The sequence below is a fragment of the Syngnathus leptorhynchus genome, chromosome 3 (assembly GCF_054491065.1).
Source record: "Syngnathus leptorhynchus isolate UIUO chromosome 3, UIUO_Slep, whole genome shotgun sequence".
Lineage (NCBI taxonomy): Eukaryota > Metazoa > Chordata > Actinopteri > Syngnathiformes > Syngnathidae > Syngnathus > Syngnathus leptorhynchus.
In genome coordinates, this window is record NC_141197.1 from 15998229 (window position 1) to 16018212 (window position 19984).

At 43.8% G+C, this 19984-nt stretch overlaps 3 protein-coding genes across 5 annotated transcripts in view; 2 read left to right on the forward strand and 1 right to left on the reverse strand.

Moving 5' to 3' along the window:
• On the forward strand, window positions 1-4621 carry LOC147059504 (UDP-glucuronosyltransferase 2B1-like). 2 transcript variants are annotated; one of them, XM_085907520.1, is made up of 3 exons: window positions 1-118; window positions 613-2064; window positions 4452-4621. In XM_085907520.1, the coding sequence occupies exons 1-3, from the start codon at window positions 3-5 to the stop codon at window positions 4522-4524; spliced, it is 1641 nt and encodes a 546-aa protein (XP_085763646.1). In that variant the 5' UTR covers window positions 1-2; the 3' UTR covers window positions 4525-4621. The 2 variants fall into 2 exon arrangements, with proteins under 2 accessions (XP_085763646.1, XP_085763645.1); XM_085907519.1 differs by lacking the exon at window positions 4452-4621 and having other exon boundaries at window positions 613-2769.
• LOC147059505 (calcium homeostasis modulator protein 6) lies at window positions 2149-16067 on the reverse strand. 2 transcript variants are annotated; one of them, XR_015065633.1, is made up of 3 exons: window positions 15784-16067; window positions 10055-10112; window positions 3118-3250 (listed from the first exon to the last, which is right to left on the reverse strand). XR_015065633.1 is itself a non-coding variant. In XM_085907523.1 (2 exons), the coding sequence occupies exons 1-2, from the start codon at window positions 4020-4022 to the stop codon at window positions 3095-3097; spliced, it is 693 nt and encodes a 230-aa protein (XP_085763649.1). In that variant the 5' UTR covers window positions 4023-4632; the 3' UTR covers window positions 2149-3094. The 2 variants fall into 2 exon arrangements, 1 of the variants encoding a protein (XP_085763649.1); XM_085907523.1 differs by lacking the exons at window positions 10055-10112; window positions 15784-16067 and adding an exon at window positions 3486-4632 and having other exon boundaries at window positions 2149-3250.
• The window catches only part of nptnb (neuroplastin b), a 21078-nt gene continuing 6615 nt past the window's right edge, over window positions 5522-19984 (forward strand). Inside the window, exons 1-4 of the mRNA XM_085907521.1 lie at window positions 5522-5597; window positions 14310-14657; window positions 17912-18086; window positions 18696-18790. Of these exons, the coding sequence (XP_085763647.1) occupies window positions 5522-5597; window positions 14310-14657; window positions 17912-18086; window positions 18696-18790 (694 nt within the window). The remainder of the gene's footprint in view (window positions 5598-14309; window positions 14658-17911; window positions 18087-18695; window positions 18791-19984) is intronic.

Consider the following 19984-nt stretch of genomic DNA (forward strand, 5'->3'; position numbering starts at 1 on the left):
TTATGAGCATGAAAGTATCATGTCAAAGTCCTACTGGGCTAGAACTGCAGGGACGAACACGAGTTCTCTTTCATAGAAGGGAATCTCTGGACAGAAACTACATTGGATATCAAATGAGGTAATAGTGACTATTTTGTATCAGCAGCATTTTCAACTGGTGTGTGTGTGTGTGTGTGTGTGTGTGTGTGTGTGTGTGTGTGTGTGTGTGTGTGTGTGTGTGTGTGTGTGTGTAATATTCGACGTACGGTCATTCATACATAGAATTAATAGCTTTGTGTTCAGCTAAAGTGGGCCAGGTTGTAAATATGTAAGTAAAGAGAGGCAAAATCATTATTTTAGTTTGTACAATGCACATTTGTGTTATGTTTGGGTTGGTGATGTTTTGTGATCATTTCTAATGTAAAATATCAGGTTGAGGAAACACTGACATATCACTGAGGTCAAGTTGAATAAATAATCAAGCCAAGCCTAATTAAAGGTCAATTATTTACCAGTTTTTAAACAATATTGGAAGAAGGATCCTTCTGCTGAAATGGAACGGTCCAATAATCTAAAGGAATGAAACCACTGTGGATTTTGTCTTACGGAAAATTTTTGTCATCTGAATTGTAGAGTGAAGATGCTTTGGTCTTGGGTCTGCCTTTTACTTTCCACTTTATGTGTGACTTCCGCTTCTGGCGGCAAGGTGCTTGTTTTTCCATTGGATGGAAGCCACTGGGTGAACATGAAAGTGATTATTGAGGAACTGCACTCGAGAGGGCACCGGGTTGACGTGTTGCGAACGGACGACAGCTGGTACATCAAGGAAAAGTCCCCGTTCTACACCTCCATCACGCTTGACGTGGAGTCGGGCTTCAGCAAAGATTTTATTATTGAGTTTGTGGAGCAGTTGCTGCGCATCCAGCGGGAAGGCAAGTCCGTCTGGACTCGTCTCAAACTGGAAATGGAGCAAAGTGAAAAAGCCTCAATGATGCATGAGAAAACAAGTAAATTACTGATGTGGATTTTGGAGAATAAAACAATGGTAGAGTCACTGCGAAGCGCCAAGTATGACCTCGTTCTGACAGACCCGGGAGTGCCATGCGGTGTTATTCTCGCCCATTACCTGAAGCTACCGCTGGTTCTCAACGTGAGATGGACCAGCCACGGCGAGGGGCATTTCGCAATCGCGCCGTCCCCTCTGTCGTACGTGCCCATTACAGGGACGGAATTTTCTGATAAGATGAGTTTTTTTGAAAGAGTCGTAAATCATTTGGTGTTTATCTTTGCCGAATATCAATACTCAAAGTTCATCAAACCGCATTACCAAGGCTTGCTTCAAAAATATTTAAGCCCCGATGCAGACTACCGTTCGCTGTTCCAAGCAGCAGACTTGTGGCTCATGAGAGTGGATTTTGTCTTTGAGTTCCCGCGCCCCACCATGCCCAACGTCATCTACATGGGGGGCTTCCAGTGTAAACCTGCCAAGCCTCTACCCGACCACCTGGAAGAGTTCGTCCAGAGTTCCGGGGAACACGGAGTCGTCATCATGTCCCTGGGGACTCTAATCGGAGAACTTCCTAACGAATTAGCCGACGAAATTGCGGCAGCTTTTGCCAAGCTCCCTCAGAAGGTCATCTGGAGGTACAAAGGTGCTAAACCCTCCACTCTGGGCAACAACACTCTCCTGGTGGACTGGATGCCACAAAACGACCTTCTTGGACATCCCAAAATGAAACTCTTTGTTGCTCATGGTGGGACAAACGGCATCCAGGAAGCAATTTATCACGGCGTGCCAATCCTCGGCCTTCCGCTTATTTTCGATCAACGAGATAATCTGCTCAAGATGGTGATGAGAAAAGCCGGGAAAGTCTTGGATATATTCACCCTGGATCATGATATATTCTACCAGGGCGTACAGGAAGTCCTGTCTGATCCATCTTACAAGAACAACATGCAGAGGTTGTCCAGGCTGCACAAAGATCAGCCCATCCCGCCGCTCGACAGCGCCCTCTTCTGGATTGAGTTTGTCATGAGGCATAAGGGCGCAGCTCACCTGAGGACCGAGTCTTATCAGATGCCCTGGTATGTTTACCACTCTGTGGACGTGCTCGTCTTCTTGACTGCTGTAGTGTTGCTCATTCTCGGTGCTCTTAGCACATTCACTTACTGGCTTTGCTCCAAAATGTGCCTGAAAAGAAAATGTAAACATGACTAAAATTATATACAAGTTACTTGACATCTGAACTTCACAATATACAATACAGTGACTTGTAACCTCAAGTAAGTCACAAGTCAAGTCGGACAATCTTGCACTATTGATTCATGCATATAAACTTGATGTAACTTATCTTTGCGGGTTGTATGGTGAAGGATGACGTCCGGAGTTTGACTCGTTGCGTCTTTTTTTGTTGGACATTTTGTGTTTTTGCCAATGTCCCTTTTTCGAGTTTCTAAAAATCCTAATCCTTGAATCCAAATGTAATTTCTCCATGGTGCTTTGGGACGTGCTTTTCCTTGGTGGAAAACTCAAATAGACATGGGAGATCTAAGATGGTTGTGTATTACAAAAATAATGTATTTTATTAAAAGACAATAATAAAAAAAAACATTTAAATACTGGAACAGAATATACGTTTTGCCCGTGGCATCTTACATTTTACAATTATAAATCAGGTCTTTTTTTTTTTTTTTTTTTACATAATCTGTGGAGGGAAAATTTTGACAAATTTACTCATCATTTTATTCTGGAAAATATTGAATAATTAAAATTAATTCCTTTCACTTGAACACTGGTCTTTGGTTTGTATTGCGTTCGAGTTTGAACTCAAATGAACGGAAACGCAAGAGTTCTTTTTTTTAAGCGGTCCTGGTCCGCTGAATGCAGCTACAGTATTCTCTTATGGTTGAGTATCTAGAAAGGAACCAAATTCCATATTTGGGTCTTCATCTGAAGAAATTCGAGAAACCTTGCTCCAAAATGTCTTTTGGTCGACTATTAGACCACACGCTGACAATATTATAATATAAAAAAACTTGGTTACATTCATCCGGCCTCTGGATCTCAGCTTTTTTTTAGGGGCAAGAGGGGGGGGGCAATTGTCCTCAAAGTGTCTCAAGACGTCCTGGTCTGCAGAGAGCTCATCCTGAGGACGGTGAGCTCAGCGACCTCTGTATCCTGCAGCTCCTCCACTTCCTGTTGGCAACTTTGTCTGATCACGTAGATGACGAGCCCCACGCAGATGACAATGAGCAGGATGATGCCTAGTACCTGAAGAAGTGAACAAGAGTCTCACATTATTTTCAACATTACTGCAATAGACTCACTCTGGGAGTCGTCGAGATAATTCATTGCAAGACAGAAGAGTGCTTGGACGTAAACCGGTTTAGAGGGGAATGTTGACTGGGCCATATAAAATATGAACCACATGCTGCTTCACCAAGTCAGAACCACATATAGCAGCCTATCCTGCTGTAAGAAAAAACAATTCAGAACGTCCACTCACCTGAGAGAAAACAAAGAGTTGCTGCGAACGCAGCATGAGTTCTTGCTGGGGGACACCTCCATCACTTATTGGTTCGCACCACTTCTGCGGAGCCGCCCTGTCCACCAGTACAAATCTACCCTCCCAGTCTGTCATAGCGCAGGCAAAGTACTGGCCGTCCAAGAAGAGCAAAATGAGCCAGACGACGGCGGGCACCACGCTGGAGAGCGATACGGTCCGGCGACGCCACACGTCGCAACGGCACCCCTGGATGATGAGCATCAAGGTGAAGGCCATGACGGCCGGGAGGATGAAGAAGGCGGACGAAAACACGCCGTTCCACGTCGGGTTGCACGGACACTCGAACTCCAGTTCAACCAGCTTCTCCAGTCCCATGAGGATGAAGCCGAATGCCACGTTGGAGACCAGCGGACTACTGCTAAGTTCATCTTTGAGCCTGGTAAGCCATTGTTGTTGACTTTCCATACTAGATGGGCCCAAGAAATGAAGAGAGTCGCTGTGAAAAGCCAAAAAGAGGCTCTGGCGTTGTGAACACATTGGCAACGGCTAAGTGATGCATGATTAACACGGGCAGCCCTGAGTTGTCCCCCTCGGGCAACATGCCGCGCTTCCACTCTGATTGGTTTCGAACAAAGGAGGCGCTGACATCTCCGCAGCCCATTGGCCGGGCCCAGGTTTCAGGTGGGGTTAGTTTTGAAACAAACTGGAGGGAGGGCTGCAAAGCGGAGCACAAAGGCGACGTTGGTATCGCATGTCCGAGTCCGGCGTCAAGTCTCTTCAAGTAATGGAGGTTGCAGTTGTCTCACAAGTGTCTTGAGAATTTTAAGCTTCGAAGTCAGTGAACTTTGTTTTACAAACTTTTTTCTTCACTGCAAGAATATTCTTAATGAAATAACGACAAAAAACATTTTCGTCAACAAAAATAGATTCTCTCTCTCCATCTGTCATTCCATCTACTTCATTCAGGTGCTGCCTTCATACTTTCCTAGCGGATGAGCGAGGTAGTTCCTGTCGACACTTCTCCAAACTGTCCGCATGAGGTCGCACTTGCAGCAGCGCCGATTTCATAACAAGGGCAGACGAAAGGGGATTAACCAGGAGGCCACGTCGAACTTTTCAAGGGGATATGCTTCCGCGCGCAGCCACTCGATGCGCGATGACATGAAATAAATATGTATCAAAAAATGATATCTATATATCTACTTTCCCTCTAACACAATTAGTATTATTAAAGCAGCCAACTGGGAGGGGCAAGCGTCTTGGTGAAGGCCATCATCATCTATGTCGACCGAATTGCATCATAAATATTGCACAGGAGAGAGTGGGTCCATAAGAAGAGGAAGTCACGTGGTTGCCAGCGCGCACTTCCTCCAAAATACAACACGGCAAAATGATGGACAAGGAAGACAGAGAAGAGGTGCGCCTTTTACGCCGCGTGCAATAATCAACAAACTAGAGTGGTGGCGGTGGTGGTGGTGGTGGTGGTGGTGAATATCGGACTCGCCTCTAAGCGTGCGTAATTACGCACCCTTTTTAGAGCGTCTTCTCTTCTCAGGAGTGGAGAGAGCCAATGCGCATCAGCTTGCGCATCTTTGAATCTTCCCAACTACGCTGTGGACAATCTCTGTGACACCCCCTCCCTCCCTCCCTCCCTCCCTCCCTCCTTTCCTCGATCCATCCTCCTCTGCAATCCGACGAGGCTTCTTCGCCGCCGATGGCCGCACATCGGCACCCCTGAGAGCCGCCGGCCGCTTCCTCACCATCCGTCGCGCCCCCCCTTCTTTTTTTTTTTATTTCCTCCGACGGAACCACCCATCGACTTCGTTTTCCCCGCTGTCCTTCAACGCCAAATCGAGGAATCTGCTGTCATGCTGCACGCGTCTCTTCACCTCTACCATCACCACCACCATCATCATCATCATCATTATTATCAGTAGGCCAGTTTGTGATCGACACCAGATCATTCATTTCCCACTCCCCTACCCTTCCCTCACCCTCCCTTTGCATTTTTCCCCCCTGAGCGGGACCACGACGGGATGCGTCCTGGTGCAGTGATGCTGCTCCTGGTCCTCCTGGGCAACTTGATGCCGCCCTTCGTCACGGCTCAAAACGGTAAGAAGAAGAAAAAGCAGATGTGACCCGTGGCGTGACTGATGAAAACACACGAGAATAATAGAGAGGGAGGGAGGGGGGGGGGGGGGGGTAAAGTGACTTAAAGAGGATTTAGACTCCACTTGACTGCACTGCACTTCCACCCTAAGATGCAGCTAGGTAGGCTTCAATAGAGTCGTCGCGAAATGACTTTTATGACTTATTTAGGGTGTCCCATTTTCTTGGTGGCTTTACTAACCTGTCTCTAATCTCAATTAGGGAACCACTTCAGTTTTTTATTTTTTTTATTTTGTGTTTGCATGTTCTCCCCGAGCCCGCGTGGGTTTTCTCCGGGCACTCCGGTTTCCTCCCACATCCCAAAAACATGCTTGGTAGGCCGATTGAAGACTCTAAATTGTCCCTAGGTATGAATGCGAGTGCGGATGGTTGTTCGTCTCTGTGTGCCCTGCGATTGGCTGGCAACCAGTTCAGGGTGTCCCCCGCCTACTGCCCGATGACGGCTGGGATAGGCTCCAGCACACCCGCGACCCCCGTGGGGACTAAGCGGTTCAGAAAATGGATGGATGGATGTTTGCCAGGCTTGGACTAGGAGTTCCTGCTGAGGTTCTGTCTCTTTTTGTAGCCACGGGCAATCAGCCACCCACCTTGTCCACAAGACTCGCCCAACGTGTGTTGTACTTTAAATATGGGGGCCAAAGCGACTACAAACAGTTTTTATGCCCAACTGTGTTGAATTTTTAATATTACGCTTTGCTTTACTAGTTGAATTTATTATATGCAAGATTGTAACTCATTAAACTCATCTATCATTTTTATTTTTTTTACAGATACACAGATAGTTGTCTAGAACCCGTGCTGCATTTTTATCAGAAAACCTCACTAAAATCTTCTTTAAGCGCCACCTTGTGGTGTTGTTGTAAGGTTCAATTCATTGATGGTGTTTTTTATCTTCGTTTAGGATGATGCCCTGTTTTGTTGGGGGGTCAACGATTGCACCTTGTGCAGAAAGTGAAACAAAAACATGGTTTTGCTTCGCTGGCAATGTTGATACTAATTTCTTGTCTAATGACTTATCGAGTTTGAGTTAAGTGCACATAGGGTGTTACTTCGGCTAGTATGTTAGCTAAGAAACAATGAGATTCATATGCAGGTGGTTTGTTTGTCTTGAATAACTACTAAATGCGGTGATTCACGTCACATGGGGTCATCATTGTGTATATGGTGTTGATGTTTTGCTGATGCAATTATTTGTGGATTGTTGCTATTTTAGCAGAGGTAACTAAGTCGAAAGTCAGATATTGTCGTGTATTTGTGTTGATGTGTGCCTTGGAGGGGCGTGGCCTAGTGAGCGACATCACGAGCTGCACTTTTTTATTGTTTTAACTTCCTTTGTTTTATGCGCATAATTTTTGTATGCTGCTTTGGTTGTTTTTAAAGTACTCTCCAAAGTTAAGTTGTTATCACTAAGTACAACTTTGAGGCCGCTTTTTCAAATATTTTAGGTTCCCAAAAAACGTCCATTAGAAATTACTGTTTTGTTTTTGCAAGTTTTGACTCAGAGGCGGACCTTGTGTCACAGTCGCTCGTTTCTTGCCCAACCCCAAGTTTTTTTTCCCTTAAAGTATAAATTTAACACATTTACATTACATTTGTTTGATGACCAAGAGATAATCGTGGTGGGGGGGGATAAATAATGAAACAAACGCATGGGAGGGAATTAGCGTGCATACTTAAATTTAAAGCCTAATACCCCGCCTCGTCTTTTCTGGAGGATAATCGGACATCCATGTGCGATTGCTAAATAAATGGTGATTTTTGGTGACAATTTGAGCGTGGGATGAGAAGGGTTAACACAAAACTGCATTGTCCTCGTTTTGACAGCGTTCAATTTGACCCATTTCGAACAAATACTGCACTACGGAAAATAGAATGACAACGTATCCCAGTGGATTAAAGAGAAAATAACGTATACAGTTTCATAACAAAATCTCATCCCAGGGATTCTGTTCTTTTCCTTTGTTCTCGGTTTGTAGTGCCAGTAGCGTGACGTGAGGCATTTACCCATCTTGGCTATGTGGAAAATCTTATATCCCATAATCGGTCTATTCTTGGACATATCTGAAGATGGGTTTTCTATGGTTGAGATTGTGTCCAATGACATTTAGGGGTAGGGGGTGTTATTTTAGGTAAGTCTGTTGAATGTTACAGTACGTCAGCTGTTTTTTTCTTTTTTTTGCACTCGAAAGTCGTTTGGTTCTCCAACACAATTCAGATTGAGGGCCAAGCGATGCGTGCCTCTTTATGTAATGTTGGGTTTCCTGTGCGACTCCAGCCTTCGGGTTGTGACGCGCAAAGACTAATAATTATAAGTGCATCAGATGTAATCATGGTTTTCGAGGAGTGGCGGGGCAGGTCGCAGGGGGAATCCGTGCCTCTTTCCCTCCTCACATTCATCGGGGAGGAAGTGAACTGTGCGGTCGAGTTCCTGCGACAAATATGAGCGCGAATAGTGTTCCCCCATGCCCCCCTCGCGGCTATTCTGCCCCGTTTCTATTTTTAACGCCACGACACGGCATCGTGGGTTTAAGGTCCTTTTGTGAAAGTGAATCCATTAACGCTTAATGGATGGCCTCCTTGTGCACAGCTGCAGCCGCCTCGCCAAGAAGTGTGATGTCGCTGTCAGCCACGAAGGCCAAGAGAAAATATACAGTACAGCTTACTGCTAATGCTAAGTTAATTGAGGGACCATCCGTCCATCCGTCCATCCATCCGTCCATCCATCCATCCATCCATCCATCCATCCATCCATCCATCCATCCATCCATCCAATAGATCCAAATATCAAGGCTGCACTCACAAGCACTGCATAAGTTATGGTGTATAATAAGTAGTATTTTGCCAATAAGTGTTCCTTTTGTTCCTCTTTATTTCCACCAAGCGTTGCAATCAAGAGAGGCGGGGTTTGCCTTTTTATGAATAGCATTATAAACCTGCATCCCATCCAATCAATACAACGAAGAGACGAAGGAACTACTTGTCCATTATCGTGTTTCTTGTCCGCGCTCTGGACAAAAGGTCCATTTGTAAATCCGGAAAATATGCTGTGGGCCTTGAGCCAGCCTTTCGACCGAGTTGTACTTGATGCGTGTGAAATCTGATATGAACTCGCAGTGAACGCAAAAACACACAGGCTGACATGGGTGCACAATGAAAAATGAGCAGGGTTTAGTATGCGTGTGTGTGTTTTGAGATCAAAGTTTAGAAGTAAATTTATGATTTGAAAATAGTAAATATCAACATCTTTGGTGTAGCGCCCATTATTATTGAAGGCAAACGTGAATGGTAAAATAACAGGGAAGTAGAAACCTAGCTTAATAAACATCGAGGAAGAGAAGCAACACTTCTGGCTCAGTCATCCGCATGGCTAACTAGTAAATTATCTGCAATTAGCATGACGTGGAAATATCCGCTCATGCTATCTCACTAAAGGCATTCGACCTTCAATGCACCACTGCATAGTCTTTAGCATATTTTATTATCAATAAAATGTTGGTGTAATGGACAGATGTCCCACAATAATTCTGATTAATTTTGTACACAATGTAGAGGGTGTCCAGTTAGCAATAAAAGGCGATGATTTAGCATGTGTGTCAAGGTTTGTAACAATCTACTGGCTAGGGTCTTGTGAAATCCCCCAGTTTTGCTTCAAAATGCTAGACTGCCTGCTTTGACCTTCAAAAAACAATAAAAGGACGTGTTTAGCGGTTGTGATTACAGGGCCGGATTAGAGCGTGACTACCCAGCAAGGGTTACTGGGATTTAAATCTCATTAAACTGTTGCCTCGCTGGAGCTGTGTGATTGGGAAGCGCTTTGACTTGAATTTGCAAATAACAGCGACACTGTGTCTCATGGCTCCCCCACCGTGACATTACATAAGATGTAGAATGCCGGTGGCATCAAGCGGTGTGGAAAGCAAACAATGTGGCTTTACATACTCGTAGATAACAACGGTCAATTTTGACTCGGTTCATATTTTGAACGTTTGCATGACTGCCTACCCGTGAAACGAATAGACTCAGGCTCAATATGAAAGGGAATAATTGACTGTCACGTAATTTGCAAATAATGGCCTACTCGATTGGACACTTTGCTCCCTATTAGTGTCATGGTACACTCGTGCGAGGGTACGCTGTAAGCTTGACATTGCAAAAAGGTTAGTTGAAACCAAGCTGGGTTATGTATGTTATACTAAAAGTCACTCATTACTGTTCCAATAAGAGGCTCTGTGTGCAGGAACTGATGCATCGTGTCGTAACAGGTAAGGCAAGTTGCAACCATTTTGTAATAATGTGGTATCTTGTACATATTTCTCACAGGAAATAATTCTTAACCGTCATGTCAAGTGTGAAAAAACTATTTAATCGCTGCATAACAAAACCATATGCAAAGTACTCACCCTTTGATGACAGAGGTGCGTTTTCGAGTAGTTAGTTGTTCATTTGGTCTTCATCACTCTTCGGTGTCATGCAAATGTAAATAAAAAGAAGAAATTATCCACTATATAGAATATTGCGATTATAAACATGACCTCCTCTACTACAGTGGACCCCTGCTAACTCAAGGCTCAGCACAATTTACAATTGTTATATTCAATACAGTATTTGAAAACATTTTTTTTTCTTTTTAATTTGATGGTCAGCACGGTTCCTACCCCTTGCAAATGGCGGGGTTTCGTGCAATAGTTGTAATATCACCTTTCACTACTAGATGGCAGAAATGGTTTACTATGCTTGAAATATTTGCAGATTTGGAAGACATGCAAGACAAACAGTATCTGAATAATTACATTTGGTCTGTGTACATATTTTACACATATGCAAGTACTTTGTCCATATTTAATTATTTTGGTATCCATCTGGTTCGGAAGTGTGTGGTTTTATGTGGCCACCTGTTAGCTACTGATAAAAAAATGGCGGCCCGCTTCATCATTTACGTTGCCCATCCCTGATGTATAAAATAATCCTGTTACGACTGCTTGATGGGGGAGGGGGGGGAAAGTTTGTAAATCAAGTCAGGTAGCACGCAACCACAGATGCACCTACTACCCACTATTTCAACGTACGCACGCGCACACAGACACACGCTACCTTCCTGCATGTGACCAGTTCAGTGGTCCTTGGGGGGGTTTCCTACTCGCTGCTCTCTCTGTCTGCCTTGTGGGAGTGCAGATGGGGATCCAGGTTGTAGGCAGGCAGCTGACTCACTCAGGCTGCACGGCGCTTGTGTGCGGCTTGATGTTGCCTCTCAGGGGAGCTCTCTTTTATACCGACATCAGTTGGAGTAACACTTTAATGCTTAAACAATTCAGATTTTTTTTTTTTGTGTGTGCCACTGTCGCTGAAGAACGATGAGCCTCTCTTTCATTGTGCTACCCTGTTTCGATTCCTTGAAAGCTAACTCAGCAACTTAAAACTAAATAACAGATTTGAACCACCCAAAAAAAATTGCTAGTCCTAACACGGAAATGTAAATTCTCTGCTGAAAATGCCACAACATCGAAAATCTTCTATGTGGTCTGTTAGGATAAATACCGCAGATATGACACTGGACTTGTAGCCAGTCAATCAATAGGTGACCTTTTATCCAGTTGGAAAAGTCAGCTGTGTGAATTACTAAACAGCAAATGTTCTATTTTTGCCACAGTTGAAAAGACAGTTTGGATTTGGCAGTATTCTACCCTGGACTGGTCGCCGATCAATAGAGAGTGACTGTGAATCAGAATAGGACATTGAGTGCTAATCTAGCCCTGATGGTAGCATGTTTTGTGTTATGTGAAGGGAACAAATCTATTTTATGGGCCAAAGCAGCAGAGTCCATTAGTGACCATTCTTGTCCCAATATCACTTTGAAGTGAGAATGCATGATGGATGAATGAATGCCAGCTGCTCTGTGTCAGCATGTTGTTGGAACGGTGCAGCAATTGGGCTTGTGAGCATTGACTGTAGTTTGTTTGGTGTGTTAATTCTCCTCCGCTGAATACAAATGACGATTTTTTTTCTCCGGGCCGTCACCTTGAACAGCATTTAATTGGCTTTTTAATGTATTCATTTTCTCTAGTTATTATCACGGTGGATGGCTACCTTTGCCATGAGCTGAGTTGCTCGACTCTCCGACGCATAGGATCGTAGTAAAGAACGTCACAGTAGAAACGTGTCAGATTGAAATTCCGCTTTTACGAGTGTAGGCGTATTAGACTTGGTTTCACCCTCTGGAATGATGTTGTGAGCTTGATGGAAGCAGATGTTTGCAGAGAAAAGAAACAAATGCTAATTAGTCTGCATAACTGGAGGCATCACGCGTAGAAGCTCGCATTGTAAGTGCTGAATATCCTCAGACACTTTTTTTTTTTTTTAATTCCCGCCAAATTCTCCTCACAATTCCTGCCTATCCAATTCATTTCCATCTGGCTGTGAGTCATGAGCATGTTTTCGGTAACAGAGCTGTTGCTATGGTTACCAAGTTAAAAAAATCATGTATTGTTAAGTATGTGAAATTTTTTGGCTCGACTTTTGACATTCTGTTCGAGTCAACTTGCCAGATGACAGCAATCACAACTTTGGGGGAGATTGCATTTCCAAATCAACTGAAGTCAAATGAGAAATTAAAGTTATGCAGAACGGTTGCTTCTTGGCTAGCACATCTGCTTTGCGATCAATAGATTCAAGTTTTTCTACGGTTAATCTTGCATCCATGAATATCAGATCCATTCAAGAATCCAAATTGTGCGTAGAGTGTGAGTGGTTATTTGTGTTTATGTGCCATGGATTCGACTGAGGACTAAAATCTCGCCCAAAGTAGACAGACAAAGATTTAATGGTGACCTAAATGAAGAAAACCTCAAGAGAAAAATGGATGATTGGAAGGAAGGACGGACAACTAAGCTGCAGGTAAAAATGAACGGGCACCCCCATTTCCCTTGAGGAAGCGATGTGGTGTGCCAGTAAATGGGAGCGTCAGGAGGAGTTATTGCACCTTCTTCGTCGTGTCAGTAGGAGGTGCGCCTATGAGTCACTTTAAGGCAGGAACTTCATCACACACAAGACGTTTGCTCAAGGTCTGACCTTGTAGAGTTTGATTATTAAACTTCGGTCTTTTATGGCGTGTCATCAAGTTTCACCGCCATGGTACACCACATGCGATGACGAAAAATTAATGTCTGCGCATTAATCTCTTGTTTTTTTACGCAAAACATTTTTGATTAAGGGAAATAGCTCACAAATGATACTATATCTAGCCAAAGAATCATGACTAAGCGAATCAAACCATTTCATAGACCTATATACTACTTTCTGCTGAAACAAATCTTCGAGGCGCAGAAACCCCCCCCCGGCAGTTTAACAGCGTTTTTGTTCCAATTTCCTCTACTGATTGAGGACAAAGTTAAGTTAAAGTCGTTTCTTTTTTTTTTCTTTCTTTTGTTTATAGCTGACAGGTGGTTGAGAAGAATATCTGTGGTCCAGGTGATTTGTCATTAGATGAGGTTCATTAAGGCTGTCAGTGTGTTGTTGGGCTGACTACCGATGCGGAACAAGTGTGTGAAGGAAGCCCAAACACACACTGGTACATGTGTATCTGACACTAACATTGATGGGATCCCATTTCATTAACAATACTGCAGTGTTTCCTATAAGGCAAGGAGGTGGTTCCCAGTGGGATACTACTGGCTGATGGTATTCCAAAGTGTCAGTCACTCACCAGTCTGTGGGGGAGGTGTCGGCGGTACACCTTTTCCTCAAATGGATTTTGAAAAGAACAAAAAACTGCTCTTGAATTTCCCGCGCATTCAAATTGAGGGTCGGTTGACCTCATTTTTTGCTGTCATAACAATATCTGCTGGGGATTAAAGGAGATTACGTTTATTCCAGTCCCTCCCCATAAATGTGTGGCGTTTTCTGTAAAGTGCCGTTAACAGGGCACTTGATTTGTAATTTAACTGTGCAGGCTAGTTTATTTGATTAAATACCTCTAATGTCCCACTGGATTACATGTTTGTCCTTCAATGAAGACAGCAGAGAAAGACCAATTTAACAGCAGTTGATCCAGTCTCAACTCACTAAACTGTCTCAAAGACAATGTGACATTAGCAATATTGACAAAGTACTTCAACACAACACCTCCGGGCAGAATCATTCAGATCAATGTAACTCTGGCATTAAAACCCATTCATACTCAGATTTATATATCTAAGGACAATTAAGGAGTTAAATTAATATTTACACATAAACCTTCCATTCAAAACATTTTTAGATACAAGTTTAACCTTTATAGCTGTTGTTTACTCCCAGCCCCAGCAAACATAAAGTTAGAATCCAGGTTTTCCTGTGATTGAGGTCAAGTGAAAGCGTTGCCACTGATTGCCGCGGCAAAGCGCCCAACAAGTGTACGTCTACTCGACAAGTCCTGCTGATGAACTGATTTTGAGGAACCTGACGAGACTGATGAAAATCAGTTGTGCTTTTCCCTAGAATATATATACAGTCGACAGTTTGAAGGCACTGGTCACAGAATTAGTTCGCAATTGGTTTCACTTTGGGACTTACATTTTTCCATTGTCATTTAGTTGCAATGCAAGTCAAATTAAGTAAATTTCACACTCTGTATTTTCTCACTTTACCGACTGCTCTAACCCTCCTGATCTTTTTTGTTTTCAGCTGGATTTGTAAAGTCGCCGATGTCTGAGACTAAGCTTACCGGGGACACGTGTGAGCTCTACTGCGAAGTACTCGGTAACCCCACCCCAGAGATCCAGTGGTGGTATTCCGAAATCAACCGAGCAGATTCGTTCAAGCAGCTGTGGGATGGAGCCCGCAAGCGCAGAGTTTCTATCAACACGGCCTACGGCGCCAACGGAGTCAGCGTTCTGGGTATCACGCGCCTCACGATGGAAGACTCTGGGACCTACGAGTGTCGGGCGAGCAATGACCCCAGGCGAAATGACCTGCGACAAAACCCCGCCATCACCTGGATTCGGGCCCAGGCCACCATTTCGGTGCTACAGAGTGAGTAAAGCATGTCCTTTAGATAACGAATGAACTTGTAACCTTTTGTCCTTACCCACTCCATCATGTACGATAAAATGTGATAGTCTTGCTCAGATATGTCTTATAGGACCGCAACGATACGAGATATCTTCTCTGCTTTGGTTTCATTATTAGATTGTCTACCGAGTAATCCTTTAAATGTCTTGTTGCGTATGATCACAAACATGGAAACACATTGCTTTCTACATTTTTACCCTTCCTATCAATCCACTTCACTGGCTTCTATCCAAATGTTAATTTCATCAATTCAATCTTGAGTGACTGTAATTGTGACTGTTATTTTGGTTGCTTCTCTTGCAGTGGATTGTCTTAACTCTCATACTAGTCTCAGAGTTCTTTAATTTTTCATTTTCTCTACAGCCTTTTCACTCAAATGTAATTGTAGGACAAAGTGACATTGGAGTCCAGTCTCTAGGAAAAAAAGATATCATATTTTTGCTCTCTAATTTGGTGGCAATCCAAGAACAGAATCAGACCCCATCGGGTGTCTCGTTTCACCTTCGAATGAAGCATATTTTATTTCTATGAAACCGTCTCCATGGACTTGTCTGAGCATGGTATAAGCTTCTCGGCCAATCAGTAATGACATTATAGGCCCTTAAACCCTCTGCTCTGTGCACACAAACAGTCAAACAAACTGAATGGCGAGAAGACCTTTCTAATCTGTGCATGCTTGGCTGCTTGGCCTACTGAAGCACAAAGAGACTTAGAATGTTGTTAGTCATAGTGAGCTTCTCCCGGAGAGGCTGAAAAGGTTTCTGATCCTTGCCAGCCATTCTGACAGATCTGAATGGCGGTTTTAGCAACATTTGATTTTGGCAAAATTGATTATTTTTAGCATACCACCGACTAAAAGTGTACACATTCTGTTTTGGCTTGAGAAGACATGTTCTGTGCAGATACGGTTTTATCAAAGGCACGATATAAACCGGAATTGAACATCCTGGATCTGAGAAAAATATATTTCAGGACTTTGATTTGCAGAGCATCAAGACCACCCACATTGTCCTTTTTTAAACATTTTCACGGTCATACAAGTGCAAAATGTTAATAAATTAGAATGTTAACATAATGAATTACTTACCACTTAATGGCGTGTGATGGTCATTGACTCAGAGATGAAAGGACAGGGGAGTTATTGCTTGTCCTTCAGACAGGGGTATCTTCACATTGAGACCAAACAATATCCTTTCCTACTACTTCAGAGGTACAGTTGATGAATCTGGAGGTAGCACACTACTTTTCCATTGCTTGTACAAACTCGTTCTGGAATCAAGAATACAAGCAGTGATTATCAATGTAAATACGACAAAGATACAAGACGGGCAGTGCTATGAAATTACACACAGTGCCTCCTCGAGCTTCTTTTCAGCGGGTATTACCGATACATGCAAGAACACACTCTCACATTTTGAGTGGAGTGCCACTTGAATTAAGTCCAGTGAGTCACAGTCTGTGCTTCAAATCACACTAGTTACATTTAAGAAGGAACATTTTGTGTGACTTAATAAGCTAGTAATGGATCTGATTTTCTTTTAGAACTCAAAATTGAAAATCCCCCGTTAGGCTCAAGCAGTTCCATTTGGTACAATCAAATACTACTTGAGAGACCCATAATTCTCTACATGCCAGTCACTTCATGGCATGATATCATAATGCCCTCAGCTGTTTTTATTGAATTATTTTTGTGTTAAGCAGCACAGTTATATAGTGGGCTGCCTAACAGACAGGAGATCAGGCGTCCAATGTCTGTTGGAATATCTTGGTCAGAAGGTTGCTTGTTTGCCCCGTAATTGTATGACTTATGTCTGGATACTCCCATGTACCCCAAAATGCACGTACGTTATACTAAAGAAGCTAAAATTCCCATAAAATGCAAGTGCGAACGTGAGTGCAAATGGTTGTCTACAATTTGGTGGCGACTGGTCCATGGTGGACAGCTGTACCCCGCCTCACGCCTACACAGCTGGTATAGGCTCCAGCCTTCTATCTATCCGTATGAGACCAAGCACTCATGGATTCTTTTGTGTTGTGTTATCCGGAAAACAGTGTAATACAGGGCGAGACGAGGGAATCTGGTTTCTCTGCCTTTTTATTTATAGACATTTTATAATGCGCTTCAAGCATACATAGAGCTAAATTCTTCAGGGTTATGAAGATTGACAGAGCGTCCTTAGAACAACCTTCTGTGTGAATTGCCTGTGGACCACTCTGCCGAGTTAGCTAAATGTTAATTTATGTACCTCATGTTGTGTCTGTATGCATGTCTTGAACATGCTATTAATAGAACATGCTTGGTGGTGGGGCGAAACGAATGAGAGAGAAGGGGGGGGGGGGGGGGGGCAGTGATTTCCCTGTAGCTAGTGCGCATTACAGCAGAGCAGGAAGATGATGCTGTGAATGCTAATACAAGTCATTGGATAGTCATCTTTTGACACCTGGCTCGTAGCCTTGCAGGGATCAGTACCGTCACAATGTTCGGGCCCAGTACTCCTCCCCCTTCAGGGGTTTCATGGCCGCCGAGGTGGGTCTGCCCTGGAAGCGAGCCTCCCACTCATGGCAGAGCAGAGGACACTCTGCCCTGCATGTCCTTGAGAAATGAATCGTGTAGTGACCAGAAATGTCTCTCAAAGGGCAAAACTGTGTAGCACAGTAGGAATGTATGTAGGAACCGAGGTAGTATTTTACTTGGCCGCAACTAGCAGGGTCGGTATTCGTTTGAGTCTCTAATGGCTTATATAGTGGTCTCTCTCTGTAGATAATATTTCTCAGAGCGTAAAAGTCCATCAAACGTTTTGACATACTTTCACAGGGGTGGGCAATTTCGCTTCTCGAGGGCTACTATCCTACTTGTTTTAGATGTTTCCCTCCTTCGACAGACCTAGTTCATCTGATCTGCTCATCAGCAAGCTGTGCAGAAAAAATAATGATCCTGATCATTTGACAAAGGTGTGTTGGAAGAAGGGAAACATCGAAAGCATTCAGGATAGTGTCCATCGAAGGCTGTAGAGGCTCCTTTCGTTTTTAATGAATGACTAGAATCTGGTATGCATCTGTTTTTGAAATTCCTACATACATGAACTTTACATCAATGCAACTCATTCACAAATATCTCATTCAAATAGCTTAAAGCCTTAAATGGAGCTGCAAAATATTGCAATAGTGAGCCCCGCTCCTGTGATAAGCCTGGACTGTTCGTCTTTGTCTTGCAGAACCAAAGATCAATGCCTCTGATCAGATCATCTTGCCGACGGACTCCCCTGGCGTACCGATTACTCTGCATTGCAACCTCACCACTGCCCACACTGAGCACACGGAGAGCTTCTGGGTGAAGAACGGTCGGGAGATTGCTAACACGCGGACCGAGCACAGGACCACAACTTATAGGTGCGCCTTTGAGGACTGGGTGATGCATAAAATACTGATAGAATGTTAATTACTAAACATCCTAAATTTAGCTGATCATTTCAAGACAAAGGTCACATACTGATTGACCTTCTGGCAGTACACCTGATTTAAATTGCTGAATCTTCCCCATGGAAAATTTGTGGTAATTGGTTTGTTTGGATAAGCAAAACAAAGTCTGATTTCAAACTTATTCTCGATTAAAAGTGATAAACCCTGGCCTTTGGTACTAACTCGTTTTTACTTTGCACTGTCACAAAGGATGGCCAGCGGAGCACAAAGCCACTGTCACCCCTGTAGACAAACCACAGATTCTCCCTAGCCACACAATTGGTCACTTCCTTGTCACATTATATCAGTGGTACTCAGAAGATTACAGCTAATATGCTCATGGCTCCCTTCCCTGCAGGATCCCGAGCCGCTGCGCTGTAATATTCTAGTATCATGCCAACACATTGGTCGCTACTGGCTCGCTGGTCCTCCGGGGGCCCTCACTTCTGTAGTCCCAACTAATTAGTAGTAGTTGACTTCATTGGTTTGAGTGACTGGTAGCTTTAAGATATGGGATTAATGTTTTCTGTCTTGTTGCAGAATTGGTAAACCGCGAGCAGATGATTCTGGGGAATACATGTGTGTATACACATTCGAAATGGCTCCAAATGCAAATGCAACAATTGAAGTCAAAGGTAAGATTCTTGACTTGAATGTGGAAATTGTCATGTTTGTAATGTCAATGACATAAATGTCTTTCAAGCTCCTCACCCCATAGTGTCACTACAATCGATCCGGGCTAATAGTCTGGGCTTTATTGGTAGTATCAAGAGTGGTATAAGAAACGAATGACGGAATTGATGGATTGACAGGCCATCGCTGGTTTCCTTCTGAGCCACGGCAAGATAAAGATGTCCTAGAAAAAGTTAACAACCAGAGGCTGTGTGAAGTGACTCCTTGTTGACAAAGATGTTTGAACTCATCCTGCGCAATGGTTATGACAGGAAGCTCTCCCGAGGCTGTTGTCACTCTTGGCTTTCGCTCAGATGACGGTCTTAACAAAATGGACAGGCGACCGCAAATGTTCAGCAGACATGCAAACATGAAGCTCTCCTGCAGGGCAGCTCGAGGGCCACTTGTCAAAATAAAAGCTTTCCTTTGATTTTCTGATTGAAAACAGTGTATCAGTGCCGATTAACAGGTTATGTAAACCGTGCTAGAAAAACCGACTGACCAAGCAAACTCATGTTGTATCATACAAGCTGACAGCTAAGCCGTCGCCTTGAATAAGGAATCTTTCTTGAGAAAGGGCAAGTGAAGACCCGGTTTCAAGAGAAGCTTGCCTGCGTGCGCTACATAAGCCAATTTGCTGTGGCATGGCTAGGCTGCATATTGAGCATGCCCTGCCTCTTCTTCCGTAGTTGTCTTCGAGCGCTGCCTGATTGCGTAACACGGGTGATGAGTATGTGTGTGTGTGCTCTGCTTTTTACTGGCTCAAGAGCTGACGGGACTCGTGTCTGTTCAAAGTGAAGTGCCCTGGCCGTCGCCGGGGCTCCGGGCCTGTGACTGTTGAAGCTTTCAATGTGTCCCCTGGGAGAGAACGTCAGTCTTTTAACTGGACGGATATTGCACGAGGTTGTCCTTTACGTTCAATGTTTGAAGAAGCTACTGCCAGATTGGAAACAGTTTCATCACTATCCGAATGCTCCTCCTAGTTTTCTCCAAGTGTTTGCAATCTTTAGTGACCTAGGTAGAGAACCCGCTGCTATGCTAGCCAGCTTTGCACTGCGCTTCTTGGCAGCCAATTGCTGAGATCCCTCGCCTACAGTGTCCTTGGCACACTCATCCTTGCAGGACTCAGCTCTAGAGGCAACAGATGGAGGCTTCTG